The sequence below is a fragment of the Thunnus maccoyii genome, chromosome 15 (genome assembly GCF_910596095.1).
Source record: "Thunnus maccoyii chromosome 15, fThuMac1.1, whole genome shotgun sequence".
NCBI classification, from domain to species: domain Eukaryota; kingdom Metazoa; phylum Chordata; class Actinopteri; order Scombriformes; family Scombridae; genus Thunnus; species Thunnus maccoyii.
The window spans coordinates 12999238-13024819 of record NC_056547.1 but is presented as its reverse complement, the minus strand read 5'-3'; the positions used below and the strand labels follow the sequence as shown (position 1 = coordinate 13024819).

At 39.8% G+C, this 25582-nt stretch overlaps 2 protein-coding genes across 4 annotated transcripts; one reads left to right on the top strand and one right to left on the bottom strand.

Annotated features, from left to right (window-relative positions):
* Positions 1–470: 470 nt before the first annotated feature.
* On the bottom strand, positions 471–15700 carry trim46b (tripartite motif containing 46b). Of its 3 annotated transcripts, none has more exons than XM_042436657.1 (12): positions 15404–15700; positions 12115–12376; positions 11809–11998; positions 10535–10733; positions 9453–9599; positions 8824–8919; positions 7873–8126; positions 7289–7410; positions 6745–7083; positions 3567–3796; positions 1502–1569; positions 471–1376 (listed from the first exon to the last, which is right to left on the bottom strand). In XM_042436657.1, the coding sequence occupies exons 1-12, from the start codon at positions 15461–15463 to the stop codon at positions 911–913; spliced, it is 2433 nt and encodes an 810-aa protein (XP_042292591.1). In that variant the 5' UTR covers positions 15464–15700; the 3' UTR covers positions 471–910. The 3 variants fall into 3 exon arrangements, with proteins under 3 accessions (XP_042292591.1, XP_042292592.1, XP_042292593.1); XM_042436658.1 differs by lacking the exon at positions 15404–15700 and adding an exon at positions 14523–14962; XM_042436659.1 differs by lacking the exons at positions 471–1376; positions 1502–1569 and adding an exon at positions 4552–4616 and having other exon boundaries at positions 3573–3796.
* A 2992-nt stretch (positions 15701–18692) lies between these two features.
* s100a10a (S100 calcium binding protein A10a) lies at positions 18693–20549 on the top strand. Its single transcript, XM_042435700.1, has 3 exons — positions 18693–18827; positions 20004–20165; positions 20295–20549. Exons 2-3 carry the CDS (start codon positions 20025–20027, stop codon positions 20454–20456), a joined length of 303 nt encoding a protein of 100 aa, XP_042291634.1. The 5' UTR covers positions 18693–18827; positions 20004–20024; the 3' UTR covers positions 20457–20549.
* Positions 20550–25582: the final 5033 nt, after the last annotated feature.

Genomic DNA, 25582 nt, shown 5'->3' with positions numbered 1-25582 from the left:
CTAATCGTTTCATAAGAAGCACTGCTCATTAACTTACAATCAAGCAAGGTTAAAAAAAAAAAAATCAAAAGTATTGTTTGTGTGAAAACAACTTTTTACCACCAGCCAATGAATCAATGCTGTTATCAGTCAAACCACACACGCACCCATGCGCATAGAGAAGAAAACACACACACACACACACACGCAGGCACACACACACACACACACAGATTTGTGTATTTGAAATACAAAACACAAACACAAACGCAGAAACTAGTGATTAGCTGAGCAGCAGAGGTATAATTGGAGCTTCTAATTATGGTATTGCCTCATTGTTCCTCTCTACCTCTAATTTACCACATTTACATCCCAGAAAAACAATAGCTTTGGTTGGGATCATAATGGGTGAATGATAGGAAAGTATTTATCAACAGCAAAGGAATTTCATCAGCTGGGTGTGTTAAACACAAGTTTTGTTATAGATGCAATAAAATAGTCAAGGCCTTTTTTTCTTTTACCCACATAATGTTCTTATCTTTATAACATAAACATTAAGCTTTAAACATCAACAGCGTGAGATGAGTTTCTACAGGAAGGACGGCATTGTGTGGTGCTGCATCTACATTAGCTTTATAAATGTATGCAATATAGTCTGGCTACAAGTGCAAGCATTAAAGATATAATTACATAGTGAGTGTTGGATAAACCAGACACTACTGAAGCAATAAGTCTTGCAAAAACTGCATATAACCAAAATGTAAGAAACTTAATTACATTGCATATTTGTTGCTATAGAAACATTTTCTTATACAAAGAAAATTAAATACAAAACAAAATCGCTGAGATGTCTAACTTTTCGCTCTAGCTGAGTAAATACTTCACAATTATTAATAACATTCCAAATTACCATATGACCTCAGATCAGCCGTCAGTTGTTATTTAAATTGGAGACACGGGGTTGGATGGTTACCCTCCTGACCGGAGTCTGATCTGCGCTGCGATTGGCTACCAGCTCCTGCAGCTGCAGCGCCCCTCCGCCAATGAAACAGAAAGCCGGACACACAGGGCCGGAGCAATCTACGTGACCTTCCCACAGAGGTCGCAGAGAGTGGGCATCATAAAAGGTGACGCGACCCTTCTCAAAGTCAAGGCACACACCGAGCCGGGGTGGCAGAGGGTAGGTGAGGCCTGTGGGTGAGGAGGGGCCATTGCCGTTGGTGATAGGGTCTCGGATACCGTTCCCATGGCTACTGTGGTGGTGGTGGTGGTGGTGGTGGTGGTAGTTATGCTGGGGCAGGTAAATTTTACCCATCCCCATAGTGAGGAAGCAGAAAGGCGGAGCAGAGTCCAGGGCGTCCTCTGCTCCACTGTCATGACCGCTGTCTGGGTCGTAGCTGGAGAGAGAGCACAGTTTGCAAAATAATGATGAGATAGATAACTGCTATGTTGACCTTATTTTTATCTTTTATTACATACCACTATTTCTTTTTAATTTCCTTTTCATACCCCAGCTACTCACCGGGGACTGGCCATATCTTGTGGAAGATGAAACCACTCCTGCAGTTTGGATTCCAGACCAACTCCAAGCTGTTCAAAAGACAAAAAAAGGAACTGATTTGTATTTAACTAAACATTAATCTTGCAGGGAATCTTTATTTAACGTATTGATCTTGTTGTCTCTGTTCCCAAGTGAAAATAAAAGCATCTTTACGAGATGATGCCTTTCTATGGTGGTAATTTCCTGTCATCATAATACAGTACAAACACAAATTTTAGTAAGTGCAACATTACAATCCACATGTAAGTATTGACGAATGCTTACCAAGATATGTATACAATGTAAACAAAAGACATTAAGTATGGATCTGAGCCAGGGAACATTTTCAAGGACCAAAGGGCTTATTGTAAAGATTTGGTTTGAAGGCATCGCTTATCCTGAACATAACTGTCCTTGTGATGTGGAGCTCAGTCAGGAAGCCTGTAGTTTTATTTCTCATACCATCATACCTTTCACATCTCTCATGCATGCTCACTCATAATTTCCTTTGCTGTCATCATCCGGGGCTGTTCACATCTATCCAATAACACAGTGACACACATCCATTGTCAGCCTATCATCGTGCGACTGTCTTTTAAAATATGTTTGTCTCCCTCTCTGCCCTTAGTGCTTTCATGCTGCCGTTATGCGCGCCCCACCACTTCCCCATCACTGCCCAGTCTTCGCACATTCATCACTTCATCACTTCATCAACCTCATCAGCTTTATCTGTCTTAGTGGAAGTCATCAGCCACCACCACCACCACCAGTGTCTAGACTCCATGGGAGCATTTATCTTGCTGCGGTAAAGTCTAAGCACCAAAGACTTTTGACAAAACTAATTATCAATATCATCTGTACAATAAACAATTATCTTTACCTCATTCACTTGTCTCTCCTGATTGAAGTGGCCACATTGGAAGATGTAGACATGTGGTAGCACATCACAAGGACTAGCCATGTTTTTAAGCATGCAGTCATGATAATAAAGGCTTTTTAACTTAAGTACTTTAGAAAAGCAGTGGGGCTTAAATTTGGGGGGAAATCTATTACCATTCTTCCTGTGCATCAGGAGATCTTGATTTGTGTATATTACAGACAGATTCATTGTGCTTCCCTTATTATTAAGCACACAAGCTGACTTCTTGCTTACAAGATCGACTTGTGGTTACACTTACTTTTTAAAAAATCATGCATGTTTTAGTTGAGGTATGACATCTATATCTACCTTCCCCCTGGTAACAAAGAAACATTTGGGCATTTGCTGCTTTGGAAAGAAGAAAGAGTTTCAATTTTGAAAAAGTGAGAGTAAACAACAGAGCAAGAGTGGGCATGCAAGAAAGCAAAATTTAACAAGCTTAAACTTCATTTGGTCCTCTTTTTATTATGGTTACTTAAATTAAAAATAGTGTGCATAAAGCTCTCAGCAGCACTCAGATGATACTGGGCACAATCAGATAACACACACTAGACACTACTCAATTTTTACTGGCCAGAGACACAAAGGTGTCATGTCATAAATATCAAGCCTGCTTGATAAGAACAAGATTAAATCCAGAGCTCAGGAATAGCAGGGCCACGATGTTCAAATTGCATAATGATAGCATGACCCAGCTAAAAGGTGTTACCTGACAATTTGGCTGGAACCCAGCTAGAACCCTACAGGAACCAGTTCATTTGCTTTAGCAACACAGCAGATATTACTGTAAAGCAGGGGGAGCAGCAGCCAACATCATCAGATTAAATTCATATAAATACTTTTGAGCTAAAACATTTTAGTTCTGTAAAAGAGCTGATCAGAAAGTTATTCACTTAAAGGCACTAAAACCTTTTTTTTCAGTCAGTTTCTATCAAATATAGAAGAGCATTGGTTTTGACTATATAATAATACCATAAACACTTAATGTTATTGAGAAAAACAAGTCTTTTCAGGAGCTTTTATGCTGATTGTGACATAATTCTACATACTGAGTGGTATGCACATATAGTTTGTAGTATTCTGTATACAGAGTAAAGTATGTTAAGTTGTGACACAGCTTGTACTTGCCTTCACTAGGTAAGACCCAGGCTCCACTGAGCATGCCCAGTAATGCCGTCCCTGTGTGATGGCCACATCTCCCACCAGGAGGTCTGAGGTCAGGTGACAGGAAGTGAGAGCATGGTCAGCGGCCTGCAGCAGAGAGAGACCGGGGACGCTGCGGGCACAGCGCTGCTCCTTACTGACCACCAGCCGGTCGGCATGGAGACCCCAGCGGGAGTCCAGGTAGAAGTTGAGCACTGAGAGGAGACAGGGAGAAAGAACCAGGAGGACACAGCGGTTAAAAGAACAGAGAGGGAAGACAGAAAGAGAGGAGAGAGCAGAAGAAGTAGACGTGAGGGTAAAGAATAGACAAAGACGGGTGCAGTCTAAAATGAATTAAAGGAAGAAGTTTGGGAGGCAACAGGGGGAAAGTTGTACAGATTTACAGTCAGAAAGCAGCAAGGAGAAGAGAAATGAGGAGAATTGAGAGGAGAGACTACAAAAGAGGGACAGAGAGCAGGCATGCACCTCCTCCCACCAGCACTGGAAGAGAAAAGGACAATGATCTATACATCGATGACTCAGGGAGTAAAATACAAAAGGTATCGCAAAGAAACTCTGGCAGAGGGGAGTGGAGTTTTTTTTCCAGAGGCAATACAATATACAGAGGGGACATATGCAATAGCAGGAAGGAAAAACAGCCTAAGGGTACACAAGGAATTCACCAATCACTCAACTCGACCATTAAAAGCCCTGGATCGGAATCCGATCCATGTTGTTAAGCCTCAGGTCTTAACAAACTGCAAACCTCATCAGCGCTCAGACAGATCTTATTAAGAGGAGGTAGAGTGGGAGGCAGACGTGGGTGTATAGATGGGGGTGGATGAAGAGAGGATGCATGGGATGACCACAAAAAGAGAGAAAGAGAGAGAGAGAGAGAGAAAGAAGAGGAGATAATTATGTGGTATGGGGGTACAGAGGGATGGTCAAGAGATATGAATGCACTTCTTACGTTCCGTAGGAGGCATGTAGTTTGGCGGCGTGGAGGTAGCGCAGAAGAGGATGACAAGTACAAAGCTGAGAAATGGAAATAATATATGAAGGTAAGAAAGTGAAGATGTGTTGAAAAGTGGAGCAAGAGGTGGAAAAAAATGGAGAAAAAGGAAGATGGGAATGGGCAGAAAAGAAAGAGAATGAATTATTAACTGCTCACCATGGTAACCATCCTAATGCTTTTACTGTGACTGATAAATAATAGTAGGTGTGAGGAGATGAATGGGTCCTAGATGACAGCAACTACAGCCAGCTGTGTGGATATAATGAGGTTTTTTTTGTAGCTTGTCATGAGCTAGATTTAAGTCATTAACCAAAAATAGTAGAAACACTCTCGCATAGTTGGGTGGAAGATAAAAAAGTTATGTTATTTATGAAAGTGTCACATTCATCTCTTCATGCAGGTGGTGGACAACCTTTCTGACATCCTTCTTAGAAATCTCTTAGGAAAGTTGAAGGATAATCCCAGCTTAATACTAATTAGGTCATATTTTTGTAGTTTAGGACATCTTTTCTAAATAGAAAAAAACTATTGTAATTACCAAGTTAATAGCTGAGATCTGTCAACATGGCAACATTGCTAAAAAGAAGTCTGATGGGTAAGAAACACATGAAGTCAGACAACCATACAAGTTTTGAATAATTGCTCCAAGGTATTAAAAAATATTTAGAAAAGAAAAATAAGGCAATCAGTTACTGTCTGTCTGAATATCCAGTTTACAGATCAATGACAACATTTCAGGGGCTCTCACTTTCGATTTTACTTCCAAAGTGGTTTACTGGTTTAGATAATCTAGCTGTTGACTTGTGTACAAAGTGTTTTGCTCATGTTTCTTGCCCCATCATACTTTATTGTGGCCCGGTGCAATGTTATCATAACCACTGGCAAAAAAGATGGCCAAAACTATGAGAATAAGAAAGACAGAAAACCAGAATCATCATTTGAAATAAGTTGTGGTAAAACACACTTACTGACTAGAAAAATAGAAACCCCCATTTAGTAATGAAATGGATCCCTTTCAGCCTGCTTTTGCTTTTAGTTTATGGATAGTTTCATATAATCGATGCTGCATTCAAGTTTTGGAATTGTGATGGCCAGATAATAATAATTAACTTTCTGATTAAAAACTTGCTGAAGAATTGTGGAGCCACAGAAACAATCATAATGTGATAACTCTGACACAGATAGGAGCTTGTTGACCTATTAGCCTTATAAATAGTGTTCATATAGGCCTAGTTTTGTACGGAACTGGTAGAAAGAGTTAAAACCAGTAAAAGACTGAGTTTATTCAGAAACTGAACTAAAGATTGTCACTGACAGCATCTTAATGTCACTCCACTATGATCTGCAATGGAACCTCTTTGCTCTACATTACGGCATCAATCTACAATACCCATTACTCTCTCATGATGGATATGTTGCCTTCTGACAGACACTGTGCCAGTACACCAGGGCACTGGCACACCTACAGTACATGGAGTACTGCCATTATCAATGTTAGTTACATCCATGATTGCCGAAGGTTCTGCAATGAGATAGGCCCGTTGTAACCACGCATGACCAATCACCTCATGTTGTTGATGCCACAGTTTATCCTGAGGGTGGCAAATTTGTTCCCAGGATTCATCAGAGCACACAACGATTTTCAAATCATCGAGAGCCCATTGCTGATGTGTCTGAGCCTGCTGCAAATGCATTCGGTGGTATAATGTAGACATGAGAGGTAGCATAAACCCTGCAGACAACAAAATGTTACAACAGATATCCAATTCTGCTTTGATGTTAACAGGACCTCATGTTCCAGATTAAGTATGATTCGATGAGGTGACCTGTGTTCTGGTGCAATGATTGTACATTTTTGTGATCACCACCTTTTTGCCTTTTTTTAAAAGATTTACTCCCTGACTTGCATTACATGATTCCATCATCAAAATAGCATCTTATCAAATCTGTGTAAGAATCGTTCTATTCTTTTTCATTATGCTTCTCCTTTCTCCATGTTTCATGTACTGCATGTATGTATAATCATGAATCAAGGTGTGTTTGTTTGTGTCATTGATAACTTGCAGTGCAGCATCCCTGTGGCAAAGTCAAAGTCCCTCTGTTTACCTGTTAATGAGGACAGCCAAAAATGTCAGCATGTACTCTCACCTGGTGCGGGCGGGGTGTGAAGGTACACCTCCTCGCTGTACTCCCCGTAGCCCGCCTTGTTGCAGCCTCTCACCCGCAGCACGTACACGCTGTCCATCTCCAGCCTGTCGATCACAGCGCTGGTCCCACTCACTTCATCCAATCGCTGCCAGCCCCAGCGAGCGGCTGCCAATCCTCCTCTAAACCCGCCTCTTGACGCTCCTCCCGGTACCACACCCCGACGGCGATACTCCACAGAGAAGTGCCAGGCTGGCGCAGATTCCTGGGGCAGTCGCCAGCACAGGAAGAGCTGGTCATAAGCCAAGGTACGCTGGGTATCAATCACTGGAGCCAATGGAGCTGTGACAAAAACGTTTGTTGGTTTTCATGAATAACATTCCCAAATCTAGAGGTTTAACATGTCACATTTGTACTACCATCTTCACTTCTATCACTGGCTCCCATTTGCTTATTATATTTCATGGCATCTCTGCTTTATTATCTTGTTCCCTTCTACTATCTCATTCTCCACCCTTTCCCTCCCTTTCATCACTCCCCTCCTCACCCTGGATGAAATTCAATTCTGTGAGGAGTTTTAATTCTTTGGAGACGTCCAGCTGGAAATGTCTGAAGGATGGATCAGCAGCCAGAGTGAAATGCTGGAGATTCTCAATTGCTTTACTGAACCTGGTGCAGGGAAAAACAGGAGAAAGCAGTGTTAGAGGAATAAAGGGGGATGGGTGTTTACATGATGCTTCCATGGAGTGTATGATCATTTTTAAAAGATAAGCCTGTGATTATTCTAGATTTTTCTTGATGATAATACCATAAATACAGTAAATACTTTATTTATAACTCTTGGACAGGATGATAAACTTATAAGAAAAATAAATAGCAAACAGTATCATGTCGTTTTTCACACAGATCCACTTGCCAAGAACAAATCAAGTTATCACTACACCCAGTTATCACTACACCCAGAGCTAGACAGACAGAATAGCTGCATAAACATCTACATAAACTTTATATATACCTGTTCTATTTATACAGGAAATGAAATGAACTGAACCTAACACAGAAAGACAGAACTAATCTGAGATCTGTTCAATCATGACGGAAAGCGATTCCAGAGATAAACAAATGGGCAACCTGTTATGAGTCTGGCGAGCGGCCTGCACAAAGCAGGGCTGGTCTGTTTCTTTCAGTAGCTCCTGGGTGAACGCCATGAGCCCTGCATGTTCCATCAAGCCCCGTCTCTCCGCCACTTGAGCAGCCAACGCCTCCCCTCGTTTTTGCCGCGCCCCCTCCAGTGCCTGGGTGAGCGAAGCGTGGCGTTCGGCCAGAGCAGCCGTCAGATCCCTGATGCTCTGAGCCAGCTGCTCTCTGGCTGACACACTGTTTACCTGGTGATGAAGAACGCAGAAAGACAAGTTCAAACATCTGGAAACTAACACCCATTTGATGCTAGCTTACAGCAGCTTTAAAGGACAAGTTCACAGACTTTCAAGTGTGTCTTAAATCAATGGTCAGGTGCACAAATGTACAATGAAAGATATTTTGCTTCCTGTAATTATTCCTCTTCTTTATACTGGACATTAAAAGATCTCTTCTCTTCTTATATGAGGATTCAGCAGTTTAAGTAAGTATAATTTAAGTGGGTATCTTCCAAAGTTATTGTCATGTTGGTACAAAATTTACCCTTTTTTTATTTCTATGCTGAATTGTGGTGAGGGTTTAGTAACACAAAGAAGGAAATTTGTCATAGGAAAACAGTTGTTATTTTGCTTGTCTGCATTTAATTACAATAATATGTGACAATAATATATGACAGGCAACATTGCAAGTTTGAATAGGATGAACTGATAACAACTGAGCTTCATCATGTGATCACATGATGAAAGCAATAACATGTGGCTTAAAGCTCTGGGAGAAATCTACAACAGGTTTTTAAAAAAAGGGGGACTCTGTGAGTTGGCTGCCTGGCAAAGAAGCTGGAAACAGCCAACAGACGGAGAACTCAACCGTCTTTAGAGTATTTAGCTGCTGACTGGTGTTAATTCCATGTTCAGCAACATTTTGTCTGCCCAAAGCAATAATCACCTCAGTCTGAGTGATGGCACTCTCCAGCTGTGTAATCTGAGACAGAACTGTGTCCTGGTTAGCCAGAATGTAGTTCATCTCCTTCGTAATCTTCTCCTGTCAAATAAACAGCGAAAACACACACAAACACGCAAACAACAAATACACACAAGACAGCTTGTTTGTTACACTCAGCATTAGCCCATTCACTGTACTGTTTTATACTACTGTACATGGTATTGTGCTTATCTCTGATATACTGAGAAATGCAGTTTTTGTTTTGTTTTGTTTTTAAATTTCATAAAATTTCACTTCATCATTTCACTGTATCAAAATTCATTCACTCACTAATTAAACTATAAACAGTAGTGAAACAAGTAATATGCAGATATACTGCATAGTAAACAGCATTATCCTTACTTTATTCCAAGATGGATATATTGACCTTTACTTACATAAATGTATCACTTTAAGTATAAATTAAATAATGAGCAAAAAATCCCTCAAAATGTAAAAGTTTTGCATCATTCCTATGCACACTGGTTGAAAAGTTCAATGTTTAAAATACATTTTTCAGAACTGTCCTATGAATAAAACCCCATGTGACTCAGAAACCCAGTCCAGACCATGTCAGACCCCAAGAGTCGTACCTTCAGGGCTTGGTATGCCTGGGCCACTGGCAGGATTTTGTGCCCAGTGTGGATGCGGCGCAGTTTGCAAAGAGGACAAAGCAGCCGCTGACAGGACCTACAGTAGAACTGCAGCTTCTCCTGGTCATGCTCCGGGCAGGTCAAAACCTGAGGACAAGAATCAAATTACATCTAAACTCACTTATTTGAAGCATGTTTCACTCAAGGATAGAGAGCGGAGCAGTGTGGAGAGGCATTGTGAGGAAGTGTGTGTATTTACAAAACATCTGTCTTCCCTTCAGGCAAAGGAAGGAAAATCTGACAGCAGCCAGAGGAAACAATCACAGAAACAAAGCAAGTGTAAAGGTATTTGTATCAGTTTTAAATACATATCACAGTATTATACACACACAGTATTTTTGTTCCTGTTTGCTTGACTACAGATCAGATAATAGAATAACATTAGATCTGAAAATGCAGCACACATTTTTGTGTTCACACTGCCAAATCAAAAAATAAGATGTGTGCCGCATCACAAGAGCACTAAAATCTAATTTGGGCCAGATTACCTGTAATGTGAACACAGGAACACAGTATTACATCTGTACATACTGTACAAGGCTTTGATGCCATTTCCTAATGAGACGTTGTTTATAAGTTATAACTAATAGTTTCGTTAATAACTCATTTACTAATGCTTTATGGTCAGTTACATATCTTTTTTTTGGTTGCCAGGTTGTGAAAATAATTAATGGGTTTCCAAAATGTATAACAGTATTATAACAATATATAGAAAAAATCAGAGAACCACTAAAAGTGATTTTTCACAACTTGGCAACCCAAATGTTGTTCTTATTAATGGTTTATAACGGAACTATAAATAATTAGTGAATGTTTGTTAACCATTCATGAAGCCATTGGTTATGACTTATATACTCATATATATCTTATAAAGGGTGCCATGTTGCAAAGTGGTACCAAGTATTTAAATGTTTTTTTTTAAATAATTGTTTTAATCTCTGTAAATATGTGCTATGAAAATTAAGTGTATCATATCTTATTAATAGATATGTAGATAAACTTCAAGTGTCCCTGTGTCTTACCTTTGGTCTGAAGTTGAGTGTGGGCTGGATATGTTCATGTTGTGCCCGTGGCGTCCCCCACGGGTGATAGAGCTTGAAACACTCATTACAGAAGTTGGCTCTGCAGTCAGCGCAGCCCTTGGTGGCCTCCAGAGCTTGAGGAGGCTTACAAAACTGGCACATCACTGCCACGCTGCCCAGGCTCACTGTGTGTCTGTACCTGGTGGTGGTGTAGAGAAAGACAGTTTTAGCCTTTAGTTATTTGGCTTAAGGCAGCGTTGTTTCTTATTATAACATGATACTGTTCTCGTTTAACGTTATTATGAGATCCTTTTCATAGTATAACAAGATAGTTTCTTGTTATAATGGTGCACTTGTCTTGTTATTACTAGGTACAAAATGCCACTTTATCATGTTACATCACAAAACTTTCTTGTTATTTCACAAAATTAATTTAATTTTCGCTGTCACTAGCCCATGTAGGCTACAATATCGTCTCTATAGGCACTGACTGGATCTTTTTCTTGTTTTAACGACATATGGAAGGTTCCTGTTACCTGTTACAACTTACCAACTTATCATGTTATAACGTGAAAAGTTAGTTTTAATGAGATACATTTGTTTTGTGAAATAATGTGAACGTTTTGTGATGTAACAATATAAAGTGACATATTACAAGAAAAACGACATAATTTAGAATCAAGTAATAAAAAGAAAAGCACGTCATTATAACATGAAACTATCTTGTTATAACCCGAAAAGGATCCCGTAATAACATGAAAAAGTATCTTGTTAAAATGAGAAACATTTCTCGTTATAACAAGAAACTGAGCACATTTTTTTGTCATGGTGGCAGCAATGCACTGCTGACTTGTTCCATTGTGACTAAATGTGATCAGGCCAAAGAACAAACTAAATATATAAAAAAAAGGTTGTAAAAATGCATAAAATGGGAGGGCAAAAGGCCTAGTGTGAGAGAGTGAGACAAACAGTATTGAATAGGTGATAAATTGAACACAAAGCTACTAGAATGGAAACACACAGTCAGCCAGAGTAGCTACAATATGTTGCAGTGCAACGCTCCTCACGATTCTTCAACAGTTCAGCTGCTGCTGAATAATTACATTGTATTTTTCTGACCCAAGTCATCAGTTCATTGACATTTGGATCCAAAAATCATAAGATTTGAGGGGAAAAAACTACTTTGTGCATTTTTGTGTGCATGTCTTTGCATTTTTGCATAGTTTGGTTCAAGAGTGTCTGTGTCTGTGTCTGTGTCTGTGTGTGGTACGCACCTCTCCACTATACGCTCCAAGGTGAGGTTGCGCAGACAGTCAGTAAGACCCTTCTCTCCCAGCTCCACATCTTGGCCACAGGGGATACAGGGAAACATCATCGACAGGGGTGGGCCCTCCTTACGGCGCCGCCCTGGATACGTTCCATATCCTGGAGACCGGGGCATGGATGGTGAAGGAGGGTGGGGACCTTGAACCAGAAATGAAAGCCAGTTATGAGCAGATGGAGACAGAAAATGATACAAAAAGGTCTTTTTTTAAGTCAAAGGATTAAACTGATATGGAAAATGAAGAGTTATTCCAAACCTGCTCGCAGCACACGGTCAATAGGTCGCTGCTCAGTTTTAGGTGTAGGCCTGCGAACCTGTCGGGGTGAACGGGTGTTGGGGGTGGAGGCTGGGGAGTTGGGCTCTGGGGGAAGCTCTGGAGGCGGGTAGCCATTTGCCACCAAGACCTCGGAGGCACACATGAGGCAGATGCTGTGCAGGCACGGCAGGACCACGGGCTGTTTGACTATGTCCTTACACACAGGACAGTGCAGCTCGTGCTCCAGGCTCTTCATGTTAGACTGTGGGAGGCAAACAGGGCGAGAGGTTATGATCTAGACAGGCTGTTGAACAAACATATCTCCAGGCTAGAATTGGTTTGTATTATGTTGGAACATGTAACATGCCAAGAGGAACAATTGTGCACAATTAGCCTTTGAAGAAATTAAGCAAAAGACTTGTATGTGGGGTTGGGTATCATTTGAATATTTTCACTACTAGTGCCAATGTGATAACTTTTTTGGAGTTTTGGTAGTAATAAAACAATACCTTTTCAATACTCTACATTACAAAATATAAATATTTTTTCTACAAAACCTTTTTTTTCATGTAACAAAAGTAGAAAAACTTCGTAATTTTTGATATGGTCTATATCCTAATCTAAAATTGGTAACATTTTGAAGATTTGAGGAATATTACTAATTGGACCGTGCATTTGAAGCCAGTTTTTGGTGCATGTTGATACTCAGTGCCATGAACACATTTTGGTCAGCATCAAAAAAGTATTGAGGTTTCATTCCCTTGTCAGAATACCAAAGAGGATGTACAGTATGACTGGAAATAAATAGACTGAACAGAAACAGAGAGGGCAGAGGAGCCAGTGTGAAAAGCTGCTCCAGACAGGCGACATGGGGCATCATTCTTGTTAAATATGGATAAAGATCAGGCATTAATTATTCAGCCTTTGCACAAAGTCCCTCCCTTAAATTGCAGCCTTCTATATGAACATGAGTTCTTTAGCCAGTAGCCACATACGTTTTTTTACACTAAGATATGTTCTTGTATTTTTCCTGTTTTTATTACATCTTTTTGAGACTTTCCTTTATTCCTGCAGCATTCACACAATGTAAAGATAGTAGCACAGACAGTACACACTGACACATGGCACAATGGGGAACAGAACTTACTATGCATTGAGAAGACACGGTGGATTAAACATATCATACAGAGTGGTAATTTAATCAACTTCGCCGCATAATATGCAATTTATTGGATTCATTTCTTGGTGTATACCTCACTTGCTGACCGAGCACATTCTGTCTATTTAACCAGAGTGCTCAGAGCTAAGTGGCCAGGGTTGGAAATCTGCACCTCTGGAGCAGTTGGCATGTCACTGTCCTGCTCAAGGACATGTATATGACGGAAAAGGACACACTGGCTGTTGCAGAAACGTGTGAATTCACAGCTACAGTTACTCTAACTACAACTACCCTGTCTCAGTGAGAATGGGATGGTCAGAGAGAGCTTGTGAATCAGCTCCGGTGTCCATTTTAATCTGCTGGTATGTGTGATAATTACTCAGCTACTGTGTCCAGTCAGTATATTACATTTTCGGTCATTCTGCTAGTCAGGATGGTCTGTTTTGTCTTGCTTTCACAGATGCCCTTGACACACAGCCTCAATTTACACCCAAAAGTGTTTTTTTTCAGCCAGTGGCAGCACATCTTTATCACTGACACTGCGAGTTAACTTCAGAAAAACCAGGACAAGACAAACTGACTGCTGCATGGGGGATTGGGGATTTTGTCATTGTGGTGTGATGTAGCAGCACCAAAACTGCTTATCCCAGCACACGGTAAACTAACTGAAATTACAGTTTTTGCAATAATAAAAAAAAACCCACTGATGCTGCATGTTTGAGTAAAAAAGGATACAGCTTGCTGGAGATGAACATACTCTATATCCACTGGATTTAAAGAAGGCTACGAACCTTCACACATTTATACAGCTGGATGACAAAACATACACACACAAGTTGACTAATGCCAGTAATATCTTCCCTGAGATTTGACCAGAAAAAGGCTTTTCTAGTCAAATACAACAATACAGCTACTTTTCCAGATGAGAGATTTAGGCTGCTGCTAGACCTTCACTGCAGCATTAAACTGGATTAACTGAATTCATTAAAATAACCCACATTCTCTCTCGGTCCACCTCAGTCTCTGTGTCATTCTCCAATGTCAACTCCGGCCTGTCCCTCTCTCTTTAGCCATTCAGTCTATCGCATTTTCAGGCTATTGAAATTATACCAATGCAATTCCAGCAGGCTACTGTATAGGCATATAATACGACTAACTGGGGGCCATCTGTATCCATTTCAAACGCATAGTGCGCACAGCCCGGCGTGGTGAGGGGCTATAAACAGGCGTTGCGACAGCGCATCCTTACCTTCACCTGGAATCTAGGCGCCATGACAGTAGACTACGTGAACATTTCCAGCATCAAGAGAGCGCTGTCTCTTGAAAAGAAGGGGAGGGGTTTGAGGCATTACATTAGGCTACATTAGGCCAGCAGAGAGTGCACCGCATCGGTAAGATGGGCTCTGGAGGAAATCACCGTGGTGGCTGTTTCGACGGTAATGAAAAGCTGCTGCGCCTCTTTCTTTTCCAGAGCTGTTTGCAATGTGATATCTGCCGCAAACTGTGCAGGTGTCGAGACCTCCACACCTCTAGTCGGTCCACTACGGTCTATTGTTACCGTATCTGCACATATCGAAAATATTTTAACCCTATAGCGGGCGACGGCACAAGCAGCATCCTTTGCCTCAGCAGCAGCCGAAGCTCCTGCATCTCGTCTCCATGGAAACGAGCATCCAGTGAGCCCAAAAAAGAAACGTGTCCTTTCACTTGAACCCACGATGCGTTTAGTCATTTGATGGTTTAAAAAAAAACACCTTCATATCTTATTTAAACGAGCATATTTTCTTCCAATTCTGAAGAAAAATTTAGCTCGAGTCTGGTGTGCTGAGACATAATTAGACCTCCATTAATGTGGGTTTCAGCATCTAGAAAACGCCTAAGCTTAGGCTATTGATTTTCAGCAATAAGGACAGCAAATGTACAAATGTACATGCAATATATCATTTTAATTCAATGGCCCACAGTTTGAATGCAGAAGAAACAGGCTATGAAAAAAAGGCCTATTTTAAAGACACATGGAGACGTGCAATATAATCCGTTAATTCGGTGCTTCATGTATTATTTATTTGCCTTTATAAAAAATGAAAATAAAATAAAAACCCGATAACACAAGCACACACATATACTCACACTGATACGAACCAAAGCTTCCATCGTTGATGTGGCTGTTTTTAAATCCATCTCTGCCATTTTAAGGAACAGCTACCCCTTGTTGTAGTCATCTAGATATAAATCGCGATGTTTGTGGGCCATAGGCCATATTAACAACTCAAATATCTGCCTTCTAGATAAAAAAAAAAAGTCTGTTCCGGTGTCGAGCGTTTGGTCAATTCGGCGTTTTTTACGGTTTTTCAAAAGACAAGCGATCTGGACATTTTACGCTTTTAACAACAAACAGCCTGATAGGGCTAAATATCATCATTTGAGAATAAAAAATGAAGAAACCGATTTCTAAATTTGTTGTTAATGTCAACATCCACGCTGAATACTATCAGATGCCTGTGGCTTTATTCTTCATCCAGACATCCCGCCCCCCACCCTCCCATCCCGCACCGGATCCACTCAAATGATGGTGCACACAGCAGGGTGAGAGCTTGATGTCATTGGACGGGAAAAGCCGGTCTGAATCCTTTATTGAAGCAAATGTATATCTCTAATTAACCCATATTGTTTGCAGTAGACTACATACCACACCGTATTATTGTTAACCATTCATGGGGACAGTCGACGTGTAACGCCTTTATACAGCCAATAGACCATAAATGTTCCAGGTGAATGTGAAGGCTGCACATTAGCATCAGCCAGCTAGACGCCCTTTATGCATTATATGTGTTGCACTGCTTATCTGTATGTAACAAGGTTTATCTGTCTGGTCCCTGTTAAATAAACTAATAAAATAAAAAATAAAAGTTAAAGGACGGGTTCACAGTTTTTTCAAGTCTGTCTTAAAACAATAGTCAGGTGCCCAAATGAACATTGCAGTTACAATGTAAGTGATTGGGGACAAAATGTACAAAAAATGTAATTAAAAGTTCATCCTAAGTAAACAAATGAGTCAAATCAAGTAGATATCTTTCAACGTTATGGTCTTTTTAGTGCCAAAGTCCCTCTTTTTGTTACTATTCATCCACCACAGCTCAACAGGGAAACACTTATATAAAACACAATAACGTGTGTGCTTTTGGGTGGGGTGTATGGAATGCATGAAGGGCTAGTTAGGCATGGAGCATGCACACAGGTGTGTCAGTAATAACACTTCTGAAAGTAATCAGAGTTGACCAGTGGTTGTGGAAGAAGTACTGAGACTCTTGACTTAAGTGACATTTGCAACACCACAGTGTAAACATATTCTATTACAACTAATAGAATATGCCCATGATGTTTTTAGCTACAAGCTCTGCAGTTAATGGTTTACAGTATGTAGCTCTTCAGGCAGCTTTACAGAGAAAGTCCACAAGATGGCGCCTATAGCACATAGAGCTCTACACAGGCATCACTCTGTTGCAGTAGGAGTATCAAGGATCCTCTCCAGAAATGTATTAAGACATACAAAAATATTCTGCTTGGAACAATAATGAATGTTTGATCTGTTTTTTGTTATTGTTTTTTCAGAAAAAGGTATAATTACCACATTAAATCCTAAAAAATGTAGCATCTACTTCTTCTGCCTCATTAAAAATTCCAGCATCGATAAATATATTTCATTTCAGAAGTTTAACTGCTGGACACAAGATGTCTCCTTGGTCACTGAAAAGTCCATCCTCAGTGTTTGTGCACTGGAGGCTTCAAGTTTCCACATCAAACTTGTGTAAATTGAATATTGGACCAGGATTGGCTTCAAAACTAGCTTTGATGTCACAAATCATGCTCGTCTTTCAGCAGATGAATGTGAAAACAGCCTTATAGTGTCAAATTCTGCACATACATCATTCAACACACTGAAGCTAAAACATCCAACCGTTAGGAACAAGAAGAAAAACACATTTTTGAGTGGAGGGGTTTTGACATTGACATCTCAAATCCAACCATCCAAAAAAATATGGTCATAGGACTTTATGTAGTTTACATATATTATGTACAGACTGTACATTTATCACATGACTGCAAAACACACAAGTTAAGGCTTCATTTCAAACACATGGAATTACAGGCTACTACAAAAATAGCTGTCTCTGGGTGTGGAATTGACATAAAAAATCATGTGCACCTACACCTACAGATTATATTTTAAAATGTTCAAATCATATACCGCTCAGTCAGTTACTGAGCATGAGAGGAGGATATAACTAATAAAACAAAATGCAAAACAAATATTTTTTCAATGGAGAAGACGGGTCGCTTTATTATGAAAATGTGCAATTTGAACACAAAAACACAAATAAGGGGGACAGTGTCAATTTGTTATGTCATCTTCTGTCCACAAGAGGGCGCAGGACTCCTGTATTAAAGCCAAGCACACTTTGATTAAGCTCAATGGAGAGCAATAAAAAGAAGACTAGGATTTTAAAAAAGACTAAAACCCCGGGGAATTATAGAATAATATAAACATACACATTCTCCATGGCAAATGTATTATGTGTGCTGCACATGTTCTTTTAATCATTTTAAAATGGAGCAGGATGAGTTGGAAATTAATTTGCTTATGTAGTTCAATCGGTATTATAAACAATGCTTTGTGTTCGAAAATTATATGATATACAGTACTGAAAGCAATATATAGTGTATTGAAGATAATATAAACTCAGTACTGACTACCACACACACTGTGAACCTCTCACAGGAACATTAATAAAAAACGTTGACTGATTTTTGCTGGTTTAAACTAAATCTAATCAACTGCTTGCATGTATTGTCAATCAGTAAGTGAGGTACTATAGTGATTTTATCTCGCAGTTTGTGGTAAAATGTGACTGATTGGATAGAAGTGGTCTGCTGACCTGATGATAATTGAATCTCATTGATGAACATTGTGTTTTGTTGTCAGTAATTCAGGCTCTCCCCTTTGCTTTAAGTAACTCCTCTATAGGCTACTCCTGGGTTTGTACTCTTTGTGATGATGTCATCCAGTATGCAGTCTACAAAGAAAACCTATAGTAGGACAAAAAAAGAAAAAAAAAATCTATAGTGGATCAACAAATACTGAAGGCACTTAAAAAGTGACAGAAACTGACTTATACTGCCTGTAGCCTACATTACTCATTTAGATGAGTCTTGGTTATTTGTGCAATCGAACAACAGCCATTAGAACACTGTTAAGAATTTTATGCCATTTTAAGTGGCAAATAAAGTTAATCTTATTACCTAAGAAAACTGGAAGTCAGTCCGACTAGTCCCCTTAACTACACTTTATTACTGTGACGTTACCGCCCACACAGTCTGTCCAGCAACAGTTTACTGTGGATAGGGTCCACCGTCCATTTCACATTTAATCACTGCTTGACTCACACTATACAACAGTTCAGGGCGGCGCCCGACTATAAAAATCTCTGCTGCACTTACAACTTCTGAACATTCCCACCTCTCCTCTCTGTCGACACCGTCCCAGCGCGACACGGTAAGAATTAACGGTCCTACTCTTGTCTACCTCGAGTTTTTATAAACCCTACAATGCCTGCAGGTGTTGACTGTGGAAGGAATGCATTGGATTATTTGCTTTTAATCTGCCGTTTTTAGTGGTTCATGAGGGGTTTTTTCAATCTCTTTTTCACTTTTTCTTTCTGTTACAGAATTGGTGTAATTTCTTTTTTAAACGATGTATGTTGTATTGGTGATTGTCCCAAGTTTACTTTCTTTTGTCGAAGTTTTGCATTCACACTTTCACATTTTCTTACAAATGAGAACTAACTTATAAGATTCATATAATAGGATAAATCTTGCTTTCATTCATTGAATACAAATCTTTTTCTCTCTTTTTTTCTTGTAGTCTTGTATTGTGAACCCAGTGGAATCTATAGGTTGTAGTTAAAGGGTGTGGTTGGGGTGTGGGCATGTACACACATGTGCTATGTTGCTTTAGTGACCTCTTTCATTTGCTGCATTGAATTCTCCATTCTGGGCCTCTGCACATTTTTTTCCCCCTCATTCAACTCAAGTTTTCCATTCCCTCTGACACAAACCCACAGTGCCTGTTTTTCCTCCCACTTCTCCTTTTTAACTGTGGCAACTCTACAAGAGTTTAAGGATGCACAGTGTGCTATGAATGGTTTGAGTTCTGTGTGAGTTTTAGCCTATGTGGGATAGTTATTTAAGCTTTTTCTAACTGCCAAATAACAGGCATTTTCTCACTTCTGGTGAGTATTACTCATCGGTGGACAAGGCGTTGGAACAAAGAGCAAAGTTTTGCTTCCCCTTTGTTGGGCTACATCCCGTCCTCCCTAAATGCTGTGGTGCTATCCTCTTTCACTGAACAGTGTCTTGCATTTTTGTCACCCAAGACATATCATATGTTTACCAAAAGACTAACAAATAATTGAGCAAATCCTGTGATTGAAGCTCTCTTTATACAAGTGAGGGCCACTGTTTACATTCAGAGGATCAGCTCCTTGACTTTTCAGCTCCCTCATGCCCCTTCATGCTCTTGAATATGGTCATCACTAGATCACGATTTTCTTACACAATCTCTTGATGAGTTTAACACAGCCAAAATACGCTCTATGAGTCATGTTTTAAACTTCTGCTGTGTTGAAATGCATCAATTTCTGATCTTTTTCAACATTTTTTTCCCCCTCAGTCTAAACACAATCCAGCAAACATGCCTTCAGAACTGGAGACAGCCATGGAGTCACTCATCAAGGTGTTCCACCGTTACGCCTCCAAGGACGGCAAGAGCGGCACACTCAACAGACGAGAGCTCAGAGAGCTGATGGAGAACGAGCTGTCTAACTTTCTCAGGGTAAGAAAGAACCAATAAATCTGTTAAATTTAATTCATGTGTAACCAGTAAAGGGTATAAGGAAAATATCTCTTATCACATAATGCAGTATAACTGAAGGTTTTCTTCTTGATGTCCCCCTCACACCAGTCTCAGAAGGACCCTGCTGCTGTCGACAAGATCATGAAGGACCTGGACACAAATGGCGACGGCCAGGTGGACTTTGAGGAGTTTGTTTCTCTGGTTGTTGGACTTTCCATTGCCTGTGAGCAGTGCTATCAGATGCACATGAAGAAGACAGCAAAGAAGTAAAAAGGCGACAGCATGTGAGAAGAGAAGATACCATAAAGCGTTCCAATTTTTGTAAAGTTTGTTTTGTCCATTAAATACACTGAAGAATTTCAAGGAGTTGTGTGTTGTGGTTATTGTGTGCATAGTAAAGTGATCATGCATTTTTCTTCAAGTGAATACAAATCTGCCTTTTTGAGTGTTTTTTCACTTTTTAAAAAAGCCCCAAATAATAGCTATCTTCAGTATCAAATTGACAAATTCCCCAGCCATTGGTTTGTTCATTTTACAATATGGCAAAGCTCATTCCAGAGATCACAGGGTACTTACTGTCTTGGCAACTGCGCCAGCAACACTAGGTGTGATAACGTATTCCCACCTTTAATTCATGCTTCCCTGGGTGTAAGAGGGCAGACAAGCCACTCCCTCTCTGTTTAATAAAGTACCTCTTATCGTTGTCCTGAGGAATCTGCAGAATGTCCCAGCCATGAACACACCCCTCTCACAAAGCTGATGTTGCAACTCTCATTATGATGCATTCATGAACAGATAAATGAGGTGATATGGTGTTTTATAACAGAATAAAGTTTGTGGAATTCCAGTCAGTTTGATTTGATTAAGCAAGACAGCCCCGGGCAATGTTGAGAAAACCAGAGGTCCTGAGTCACAGGGCACAGCAGATCAGTACATCACTGTTTTTCCATGAAATTCTTTTCATTGTGTTTCATGTCTGGTAAAAGTTCTTTGCTCTAAAATAAAGTCTCCCAGGCAGTACTTCTTCTCAAGCTATGTGCTGGCACTGACAAACTCTGCCAATCATATGTTTTTGTCATGAATGAGAAGGATATGACTGTGGGTTAGGGTTTGGGCCATGGTTGTGGTCTGCCCATCCCGGCAAAATAGGAAGAACTTTTACTTCCTTAGAAAGGCCTGCCTAGAAGGCAAAACTCAGGGCTGAAAAGTCACATGAGCCTCCTGATCCCTGCACACACCTCCTTGGGCAGGGCCTGACTCTGTGGCCTACGATTGTTCATGGTTACAGGGCAAACACGCAGGTTGCTAGGTTACAAGGCACCGTGTGTGTGTGTGTGTGTGTGTGTGTGTGTGTGTGTGTGTGTGTGTGTGTGTGTGTGTGTGTGTGATCCAGGTATTCCTCATGTTGTGAGGAAGTAAATCTGTTTACACAGTCATGTGGGGACTTGCCTCCCTTATGGCGACAAAAAGCAAGTCCCCTTTACGTCATTAATTTTAGGGTGAAGACTTGGTTTAAAGTTAAGGTTAGTTTAGGGTTATGTTAAGGTTATGGTAAGGGTTAGGGTTACAAAAGTAGTTGCTATGGTTAAGGTTATGATAAGTCTCCAGGAAATGAACATAAGTCAATGTAATGTCCTCTGAAGTTATGGAAACCCATCTGTGTGTGTGTGTTTGTGTATTTATCTCCTCAGTTTACAGAAGCACCACGCCCTTGTTACCCACAGCTGAGTTAGGAGCTGGGAATCCCCACTTTGCTCACCGTTTTCACAATATTCTTTATGTTCAGTTATGTATTTTCTGTGTTTTTGGAAAAAAGAGCTATCACTGCATTCATACAGTAGATGTTTATATGCTGTCTGTCTATCATGTGGCCTAAAACAATACAATCATTATTTGTGAAGATGAATAAAATGTCCCAAAGCATAAAGCAACAAACCCGACTCTGATCTGTGAGGGCGATGAACAGGCAAAAGCCTCTCCCTGTAGTAAAGAGACAGACAAGTTATGACATCATAACCTTTGTCTCAACCTTTGTTAAACTGAATCATCCCACATACTCACACCGTATTAACATTTCCCAATTCACTCTGTGGCAAAGTGTGTATTGGCGTCACTTAAGAGATTAGCAAACATTCACTAATGCATACCACACCTTTAGACACACACAGGCAGAACAGCCCCCCTTTGTGCTCACTTTAATAAACAATAATGGCAAGGCTCTGAACACACCAACCCTTCCAACATCCGGTTTGTTGATGATGCCACAGGAAATGATATCAAACTATTGTTACTTTGTTATAAATGAAGAGGTAACTTTTGTTTGTGTTTTTCTAGATGTGAACCAATGTTTTGCTAGTTATAGTCAGGATATGTCCAAGATTTTGTACCCCACCATGCAATAGTAAAACAACTAACACAACTGTACACAGAGTGGACACTGCCGAAAGAAAGGCCCTATCTACCATTGAAGACAGGTTATGTCTTTGGGGAGTTTTAGCAGTCTGGAGAGAGTTTACATTTGACAATTAAAAATGTACATATGATGAGTATATTATAAACATATTGTAGCATTTTTAAACTCAGTTTCTCTCCCAAGAGTGTAGAGAATGCTCTGAAACAGCATTAATCTAGTATTTATCATATATAATTAAGAATCTCTATCAGAGCTCAATTACATGGGATCACATGACTCATTTTACACAAAGTGGGAGGAAGAAGTACAGCAAGAAATCTCTGTGGAGCCTTGGAAGGACATCTGTTCTGAGCCACACCTAGTAACTTGCTTTAATAGCCAGAGAGAATTTAAATGGAAACTAATAATGAGATATTTTAGAAGACCACATATAGCAGGGAAGATTGGGTCATCATCATCCAGCAACTGCTGGAGGTATCGCGGGGAAATGGATTCCAACTTTGGCCACACTTTCTGGTCATGCAACAAACTTAAAAGATTTAGGGATGAGATTCATATAGCTCTCCATTCTATTTTGGAAATACAAATCCCACAAGAACCATTGGTTGCTTTACTGGGCGTTATCCCTGAAGAAATTAAAAGCAGAAGCCAGTTATATCTTTTTCGGATTCTCCTAGTGTCAGCCATTGAGGGAATCACTGTAAACCGGTTAAAACTCACACTGTTCCAACATTTCAGTCATGGGAAGAGTGCTTGTGGCTACTCCATAATATGGAAAAAATATCACATAACTTGTGGTTTCAGTGGAAGAAATTCTTGAGAAGGTGGAGCCCTGCTATGGTAGTCATGTTATGAAGAGAACATCCCCCTCTCCCCCTTTGATCCCTGCTCCTTCCACCCTATACCCCCCTGTTTTTTCCTTTTTATTTATGTATTTATTTGTGTATTTATTTATTTTTATTTTTATTCCTTTTCTCTATTCTTTGTCATACATGGACAGCGTATGCTGTAATTTTCTGACTATTTGTAATTGATTGTACAATTGTACTGTGCTAATTGTCTGTAAACCAATAAACAATTAGTTCCAAAAAGAAAAAGAAAAAAAGTTAAAGAAACAGCATTTAGACATTCATACGGTGGCCCTGAGAGTTCAATGCAACTTTGAAAACACATGCAAATAGACAAAACACAATCAACACAACCAAATACAGAAGAAGTGCTGAAATAAAGAAAAACAAACAACCAAAAACAGAAAATACAACACAATACACGAAAGTGCTGCAAACACAGAAAACACAACCAAATTTATAAAACATAGTTGGGTCAGGGCACCACTTCATTACAAGAAAGACACAAGGCAGCGTGTGAACATTATAGGAATATGTTTTCTGCTTGACCACTAGATGGCAAAATATTATAACTGTACTGTACAACTGCAATGTTGACCATGAGTCTTAGATAAGTTATGAAACAGCTCCCCCTGTCATGCAAACAATTTCATATGAATCACAGCTGGCTATGATACAGAATGTGGTTTCCATGGATATTCTCTCCCTTATTTGGTAGATCTGAGTGAGTAAGATGGGGAAGGAAGATGGCAGGAAAAAAGTTTGACTCATGTTTTCCTTGTTGTGAAAGAGGACAGTAAATAAAATATCTCCAAGTGAGTTTGCATTATACATTCAGCTATAGAAGAAATAAATGGTGACTAGACTTCTAGCCTATGATCTGTACAATCTGCTTTACTGGACTTTGATTGAAGTTGCTAATTAGAGACCTAAACAATTGTACCCTGACTGAAGAGGAAAGACACGAAAAGATCTTTGATATCTAACTCAAAGTTGTCCAACAGACCACACGGAAACAAACGCAGATTTGCCACAGTGCTGATTTTCATGTCTCTGATTTCTGGTCTCTGCAGTATGACGCATTAGCTTCAGGGACATGACTGTGAGTCACAGCCTCCACCACAAAATTGCAAGGAAGAGTGGATCCACTCAGGACTATAACAATCATCGCTCAGTGAGTCACTTCGCCCAACGTTTTCATTTTATAATCAAACAATTAAACAGAAATAGAAAAAAGTCAATTATATATAGAAAAACCCCAGAAATTAGTTATTACACTGTGTGATTAAAGTGTCCTCTGACACATGAGTGGATAAAAAACAAAATGCACATTTAACTCACACTGATTTTGCCAGGCAGTAAGCTTTTCAGGAAGGGCATTGCAGTCTCTTCTTTGTCTTTTTGAGATTTCGGATAAATGTTCAAATTTTATTTAGGATTTGTTGCAAAAAGATATACACAGCATGACAAACTTGTAAACTCAAACAGTGAGAAGATAGTGGAACTATGAGTTAAATCACATGTGCAAAAATTATGATAAAAGCTAGTTGTTTGGAGAAATGAAGATTAAAAGTTCTTGACCCCATGCAAACTGTCCTTTAAAGGGTTAATAAAAAAGTGAACCCTAAAAGAAGCCGCTGAATGCGACTACACAATCCCAGAATCTTTTTTAAGACTCACTCTAGGTTGGCTTTAATTAGCAGTAACAAGCATGAAAAAGCACATAACATCCAATTTTGTGTTGGAAAAGACTCTTAAAGATACAGCACACCCCCATCCATAGTCTACATGTCTTATACTTTCTGCAGGATAATTAGCACTAACTGTAGATTCACATGCACCCTTGAGATCATAACATTAGAAACTTTTTTCTCACAAATGCTAATTTAAGTTTAAGTTAAGTTTAAGTGTTCCTGAATGCAAATGTGCACAATGCTCAAACTGTTATTTTTTGGCATGAGGTGTAAAACAGTTCAGAGCAGACCCCCTGACAACCAGCATAGTTATTTGTTGATTATTGTTTCTAAGTAACAATACATAAATTCAGTGTTTCACAAATAATACACTGGGAAATAAAAAAAAAAGGAACAGGACACAGAGGAGAGGGGGGAGTGGTTGGGGATGAAAGGAGCATT

Bases quoted from the DNA above. Each gene is read 5' to 3' on its own strand.
- trim46b (XM_042436657.1), bottom strand. From the start codon at position 15,463: ATGGCAGAGATGGATTTAAAAACAGCCACATCAACGATGGAAGCTTTG. The intron at 11,999-12,114 runs GTTTGGAATAAC...TTCTGGTTCAAG, and splicing joins TGACCGTGTGCTGCGAGCAG to GTCCCCACCCTCCTTCACCA. The intron at 7,411-7,872 runs GTTGCCCATTTG...TCCCTGCACCAG, and splicing joins GCTCGCCAGACTCATAACAG to GTTCAGTAAAGCAATTGAGA.
- s100a10a (XM_042435700.1), top strand. From the start codon at position 20,025: ATGCCTTCAGAACTGGAGACAGCCATGGAGTCACTCATCAAGGTGTTC. The intron at 20,166-20,294 runs GTAAGAAAGAAC...CCCTCACACCAG, and splicing joins AGCTGTCTAACTTTCTCAGG to TCTCAGAAGGACCCTGCTGC.